Genomic DNA, 7,561 nt, shown 5'->3' on the forward strand with positions numbered 1-7,561 from the left:
CCATCCTCAGTTTCCTCGTATCACAGCCATTAAACTCTGTTTAAAAGTCACCATTTCCTCTCACGGTGAAACGAGGCCATTTCCTCTCCGGCAACTAAGTTAGGAAGGACGCCTGTGTCTTTGTAGTGACTGGATGTATTGATACACCATCAACAGTGTAATTAATAACTTCACCATGCTCAAAGGGATATTCAATGTCTGCTTTTCTATTTTTTACTCATCTACCAATCGGTGCCCTCCTTTGCGAGGCATTGGAAAACCTCCCTGGTCTTTGTAGTTGAATCTGTGTTTGAAATTCACTGCTCGACTGAGGGACCTTACAGATAATTGTGTGTGTGTGGTACAGAGATGAGGTTGTTATCCAACCATCCTGTTAAACACTATTACTGCACACAGAGTGAGTCCATGCAACTTATTATGTGACTTGTTAAGCACATTTTTACTCCTGATTGTAGACTTGCCATAACAAAGGGGTTGAATTCTTCAACTTTTCATTTATTAAATTTGTAAACAATTTGAAAATCATAATACCACTGACATTATGGGTATTGTGTGTAGGCCAGTGATGGGAAAAATCTCTCTTAAATCGTAATTTGTAACAAAATGTGGAAAAAGTCAAGGGGTCTGAATACTTTCTGAAGGGCCTGAAGTGATTTAACAGATCCAAAAATTGAGTCAGACAAAAACACTGATCTAGAAAATCACTTTCCAAATAACAAATCATTTTGTGATCAAGATTAGTGATTCTGTGGTTCTCCTTGCTCAAATCGACGACCCCCCCCCCCCCAAAAAAAAAAACACCTCACTGACTGTTATGGGTGGAGACATTAAGCAGGAAGTACCCGGACGCAGTTGACTAGGGGGTGAAGACATTAAGCAGGAAGTACTGTGAGCAGGTACGTACCATCTTGCYGGGAGAGCAGTCGTCCTGGTCCAYGGTGGTGCCATGAGTTTCCGCCAGGCTGCGTCGTCTCTTCACTTTGACCGGCGTGTTCTCGTCCTGGGGGCGCTTCAGAGGTGTGCGGTCCGCCTGGCTGGGCATGGAGGGCGAGCGGAACAGACCCCGCGGCCGACAACGAACCACCGGCTGAGGAAGAGGACAAAGACGAAGTTAGTTTGATGCTACCGTGGACACCTGCTGTTTTCATCCTAGCACGGACTGTGCTGATAGTGGCTGTAAGGGTAGTYGTTCCTACTGACCCTAGTTGAACACCGACGGTGTTACTCTGGATAAGAGCCACAGTTAAAGGAGGAGTTTACCCAGAATSCAGTAACTACCAGGTGATTCCATACATTGAAAATGCGTTTAGTGGACTTTGCCCTCTCCCCCTGTATTAGTGTACTGACACAGCTGTAAAAAAGGGTCACGTGACTCATGACGTTGCTGGATGCAGGCTTCGCTGCTCCGTTGTCAGTGAATTCATGATTCAGAAATCGAACATGTGGACAAATTAGTTGTTTTATTGAAAGMTTACGGCCAAATGAGCCATTTCTGTCAAAAGTAGTATCGGTTTTAAGTTCGGAAACGTAACCTTTTCCACCCAAAACATTTGCTATTATGTTATGTAGCCGACTGCCACAGCAGTGGAGATGAGTAACAACTCTCGGRGGAATCGTTGCTACGGACAAACGTCACGTTACGCCCTTATTCACAGATGAGGGGACTTTCAGCAGGGAAGTGAACACAGCGATACACAAAGTAAAACAACCTGCAAATGTCTGATGCCCAATGGCCGACGGTGTCACGGAACGTATTTATTTGACATGGGTAAGGACTGGCACAGAAGGGAGATGGGTAAGGACTGGCACAGAAGGGGAATGGGTAAGGACTGGCACAGAAGGGGAGGACGGGTAAGGACTGGCACAGACGGGGAGATGGGTAAGGACGGGCACAGAAGGGGAGATGGGTAAGGACGGGCACAGAAGGGGAGATGGGTAAGGACTGGCACAGAAGGGGAGATGGGTAAGGACTGGCACAGAAGGGGACATGGGTAAGGACTGGCACAGAAGGGGAGACGGGTAAGGACTGGCACAGAAGGGGAGACGGTAAGGACTGGCACAGACGGGAGATGGTAAGGACTGGCACAGAAGGGGAGATGGGTAAGGACGGCACAGAAGGGGAGATGGGTAAGGACTGGCACAGAAGGGGAGATGGGTAAGGACTGGCACAGAAGGGGAGATGGGTAAGGACGGGCACAGAAGGGGAGATGGGTAAGGACGGCACAGACGGGGAGATGGGTAAGGAAGGGCACAGAAGGGAGATGGGTAAGGACTGGCACAGAAGGGGAGATGGGTAAGGACTGGCAACAGACGGGGAGATGGTAAGTGACCGTAACCATATGACCGTTTCTGTCGTCGGTGACTGGATCTGCAGCACCAGTCTGTGTTGGTCCAGCTGCAGCACCAGTCTGTGTTGGTCCAGCTGCGCAGCACCAGTCTGTGTTGGTCCAGCTGCAGCACCAGTCTGTGTTGGTCCAGCTGCAGCACCAGTCTGTGTTGGTCCAGCTGCAGCACCAGTCCTGTGTTGGTCCAGCTGCAGCACCAGTCTGTGTTGGTCCAGCTGCAGCACCAGTCTGTGTTGGTCCAGCTGCAGCACCAGTCTGTGTTGGTCCAGCTGCAGCACCACTCGGTGTGAACCAGGGGTGTGTAGGGGCTGTGGTCCAGCTGCTGCTGTGGCTAGAGAGGTGGGGGCCACCTGAAGCTCAATCTGAATACTCGGCTCAAATAAATACGTTCCGTGACACCGTCGGCCATTGGTCATCAGACATTTGCAGGTTGTTTTACTTTGTGTATCGCTGTGTTCACTTCCCTGCTGAAAGTCCCCCTCATGCTGCGTAACGTGACGTTTGTCCGTAGCAACGATTCCCCGAGAGTTGTTACTCATCTCCACTGCTGTGGCAGTCGGCTACATAACATAATAGCAAATATTTTGGGTGGAAAAGGTTACATTTCCGAACTTAAAACCGATACTACTTTTGACAGAAATGGCTCATTTGGCCGTAAGCTTTCAATAAAACAACTAATTTGTCCACATGTTCGATTTCTGAATCATGAATTCACTGACAACGGAGCAGCGAAGCCTGCATCCAGCAACGTCATGAGTCACGTGACCCTTTTTTACAGCTGTGTCAGTACACTAATACAGGGGGAGAGGGCAAAGTCCACTAAACGCATTTTCAATGTATGGAATCACCTGGTAGTTACTGCATTCTGGGTAAACTCCTCCTTTAACTGTGGCTCTTATCCAGAGTAACACCGTCGGTGTTCAACTAGGGTCAGTAGGAACAACTACCCTTACAGCCACTATCAGCACAGTCCGTGCTAGGAGAAAACAGCAGGTGTCCACGGTAGCATCAAACTAACTTCGTCTTTGTCCTCTTCCTCAGCCGGTGGTTCGTTGTCGGCCGCGGGGTCTGTTCCGCTCGCCTCCATGCCCAGCCAGGCGGACCGCACACCTCTGAAGCGCCCCAGGACGAGAACACGCCGGTCAAAGTGAAGAGACGACGCAGCCTGGCGGAAACTCATGGCACCACCGTGGACCAGGACGACTGCTCTCCCAGCAAGATGGTACGTACCTGCTCACAGTACTTCCTGCTTAATGTCTTCACCCCCTAGTCAACTGGTCCGGGTACTTCCTGCTTAATGTCTCCACCCATACACAGTCAGTGAGGTGTTTTTTTTTTTGGGGGGGGGGGGGTCGATTTGAGCAAGGAGAACCACAGAATCACTAATCTTGATCACAAAATGATTTGTTATTTGGAAAGTGATTTTCTAGATCAGTGTTTTTTGTCTGACTGCCATGTTTTAGATCTGTTAAATCACTTCAGGCCCTTCAGAAAGTATTCACACCCCTTGACTTTTTCCACATTTTGTTACAAATTACGATTTAAGGAGATTTTTCTCCCATCACTGGCCTACACACAATACCCCATGATTGTCAGTGGTATTATGATTTTAATAAATGATTTAAATTTAATAAATGAAAAGCTGAAGAATTCAACCCCTTTGTTATGGCAAGTCTACAATCAGGAGTAAAAATGTGCTTAACAAGTCACATAATAAGTTGCATGGACTCACTCTGTGTGCAATAATAGTGTTTAACAGGATGGTTGAATGACAACCTCATCTCTACCCCACACCATACAATTATCTGTAGCTTAACTGGTACAACAACCTGACTAATCACCTCCTCCACAAAACAACTACCATGAGACACCCACTTCCTCATCAGGACATCCTCTTGGAGAAAATAGCCATGTGTGACATCTCCCAACTTGTTCCTACAGGCACAATTTGGTCACGCAACTCTTCTAAGTGGGGGTCAGCCCGTTGCGCCTTGATTAGATCGGAGCAGGGTACAGATAACGGGATGACAGGGAAAGTAGTGGAGATTTCTTTGTGGCATTCTCGTTAGCCGGCGCAGTGACCAGGTCGCCACGGCTCATAGAACACGTCACTGCACACGCAGAGAACACCTCTGGGGAAACGCTGCTCGCTCCGAGAACACCTTGACTACGCGGAACGGGAAACGCTACTCGCCTCCGAGAACACCTCTGGGAAACGCTGCTCGCTCCGAGAAACACCTCTGGGGAAAACGCTGCTCGCTCCGAGAACAACCTACTGGGGAAACGCTGCTCGCCTCGAGAACACCTCTGGGGAAACGCTGCTCGCTCCGAGAACACCTCTGGGGAAACGCTGACTCGCTCCGAGAAACACCTCTGGGGAAAACGCCTGCTCGCTCCGAGAACACCTCTGGGGAAACGCTGCTCGCTCCGAGAACACTCTGGGAAACGCTGTCGCTCGAGAACCCTCTGGGGAAACGCTATCGCTCCGAGAACACCTCTGGGAAACGCTACTCGCTCCGAGAACACCTCTGGGGAACCGCTACTCGCTCCGAGAACACCTCTGGGGAAACGCTACTCGCTCCGAGAACACCTCTGGGGAAACGCTACTCGCTCCGAGAACACCTCTGGGGAAACGCTACTCGCTCCGAAACACTCTGGGGAAACCTACTCGCTCCGAGAACACTCTGGGGAACGCTACTCGCTCCGAGGACACCTCTGGGAAACGCTGCTCGCTCCGAGAAACACCTCTGGGGAAACGCTGCTCGCTCCGAGAACACCTCTGGGGAAACCGCTCGCTCCGACTCTCGCAGAACACCTCTGGGGAAACGCTGGTCGCTCCGAGAAACACCTCTGGGGAAACGCTGGTCGCTCCGAGAACACCTCTGGGGAAACGCTGGTCGCTCCGAGAACACCTCTGGGGAAACGCTACTCGCTCTCATTGTGAATTCCTCCAAACGATGGATTAGTGGAAACCACTAGAGATGGAGACCCGACAGGCCATAACCGCTCACCATCCAAGTTATTCCCAAGGATAATGACGATACCCTCAATAGGCAACGAAGGAAGCACCCTACAACCTCGCCTTTCACCAGTTCACAATACAACATACATTTATGTTTTTCTTTGTTTTTCTTTTTTTGTTACTACATGATTCCATGTGTTATTTCATAGTTCTGATGTCTTAACTATTATTCTGTAGAAAATAGTACAAATTAAGAAAACCCCTGGAATGAGTAGGTGTCCATACTTTTTAACTGGTACTTTATGTCAAGACTTTGTCATAAATGGTTGTCTAGCAATGATCAACACCCCAATATGACAGAGTTTGAAGAGTTTTGAAAAGAATGATGGTCAAATGTTGCACAATCCGGGTGTGGATTGCTCTTAGGATTTACCAGAAACACTCACAGCTCTTAGAGACTGACCCAGAAAGACTCACACTCTGGGGACTTACCCAGAAAGACTCACAGCTCTTAGAGATTTACTCAGAAAGACTCACAGCTCTGAGAGACTGACCCAGAAAGACTCACAGCTCTGGGGACTTACCCAGAAACACTCACAGCTCTTAGAGACTTACCCAGAAAGACTCACAGCTCTTAGGGATTTACCCAGAAACACTCACAGCTCTTAGAGACTTACCCAGAAACACTCACAGCTCTTAGAGACTGACCCAGAAAGACTCACAGCTCTGGGGACTTACCCAGAAACACTCACAGCTCTTAGAGACTTACCAGAAAGACTCACAGCTCTGGAGACTTACCCAGAAACACTCTCTACTGTAATCACTGCCAGAGGTGACTAACATGTATTGACTCAGGGTGGTTGAATACTTGTCTAATCAAGATTACACTGAGTGGACAAAACATTAGGAACATCTGCTCTTTCCATGACAGACTGACCAGGTGAATCAAAATCACATTTTATTGGTCACATACACATGGTTAGCAGATGTTATTGGAGTGGAGCAAAATGCTTGTCCAGGTAAAGAATGATCCCTTATTGATGTCACCTATTAAATCCACTTCAATCGGTGTAGATGAAGGGGGGAGACGGGTTAAAGAAGGATTTTTAAGCCTTGAGACATGGATTGTGTATGTGTGCCATTCAGAGGGTGAAATGGACAAGACAAAAGATGAAAGTGCCTTTGAACGGGGTATGGTAGTAGGTGCCAGGCGCACCGGTTTGTGTCAAGAACTGCAACGCTGCTGGGTTTTTCACACTCAACAGTTTTCCCGTGTGTATCAGAATGGTCCACCACCCAAAGGAACATCCAGCAACTTGACACAACCGTGGGAAGCCATTGGAGTCAACATGGGCCAGCATCCCTGTGGAACGCTTTCAACACCTTGTAGAGTCTATGTCCTGACGAATGAGGCTGTTCTGAGGGCAAAAGGGGGAGCAACTCAATATTATGTGTGCCTAATGTTTCTGTACACTCAGTGTGGTATTTTACATTACAATGTACATTTTTCTTCTACTTTGTTATTAGAGTCTTTTGTGTAGATCGTTATAAACAAGATAAATGATAAAATCGATTTCAATCCCACTTTGTAACACAACAAAAATGTGGGAAAATGTCTAGAGTTGTGAATACAATCTGAAGACTCTGTACAGTACCAACTCCTGCTGTTATTTCTACATGAGCCCCTGAAATAACCACCCCCTCTCTCTGTCTCTCTCTGTCTCTCTCTGTCTCTCTCTGTCTCTCTCTGTCTGTCTGTCTCTGTCTGTCTGTCTCTCTCTGTCTCTGTTCTGTCTCTCTATCCAGGTATGTTCTGAGCGTCACCTACAGCGCTCCAAATCTTTCTGTAACCACACCGAGATTGAGAAGCTGGCTGGATAAGGAGCTGATTGGAGATTTCACCAAACCCTTCGCCCTGTCTACCGTGGAGGGAAAACACCAGGACCTCAAATACATCACTCCTGAGATGGTGAGGGACAATCACCCTTTCATTTCTTCCACCACGATGGTTTGTCCTTGTTCTATCCCTTTACCTGAGATGGTGAGGAACAGTGTTTAGCTGTAGCCACCCCCCCCCACCGCCAAAATGAAACATGATTACAATTTACATGGTATCAGCCACAGGTGGTTGGTGGCACCTTTTTAATTGGGAGGACGGGCTCGTGGTAATGGCTTGAGTGGGGAAAAAAAATGTTTTCTTTGGCATTATGGGGTATTGTGTGTAAATTGCTGAGAATTTTTATTTTTTCAAATC

General features: G+C 48.1%; 1 protein-coding gene across 1 annotated transcript in view; it reads right to left on the reverse strand.

Annotated features, from left to right (window-relative positions):
• Positions 1-904: 904 nt before the first annotated feature.
• LOC112075629 (M-phase inducer phosphatase 2) overlaps positions 905-7,561 on the reverse strand; it is a gene marked incomplete at its 3' end in the record, with an annotated part of 9,276 nt that continues 2,619 nt past the window's right edge. The window contains exon 4 of the mRNA XM_024142595.2: positions 905-1,087. Coding sequence (XP_023998363.2) covers positions 905-1,087 — 183 coding nt within the window. The remainder of the gene's footprint in view (positions 1,088-7,561) is intronic.

Source organism: Salvelinus sp. IW2-2015, unplaced genomic scaffold (genome assembly GCF_002910315.2).
Source record: "Salvelinus sp. IW2-2015 unplaced genomic scaffold, ASM291031v2 Un_scaffold3296, whole genome shotgun sequence".
NCBI classification, from domain to species: domain Eukaryota; kingdom Metazoa; phylum Chordata; class Actinopteri; order Salmoniformes; family Salmonidae; genus Salvelinus; species Salvelinus sp. IW2-2015.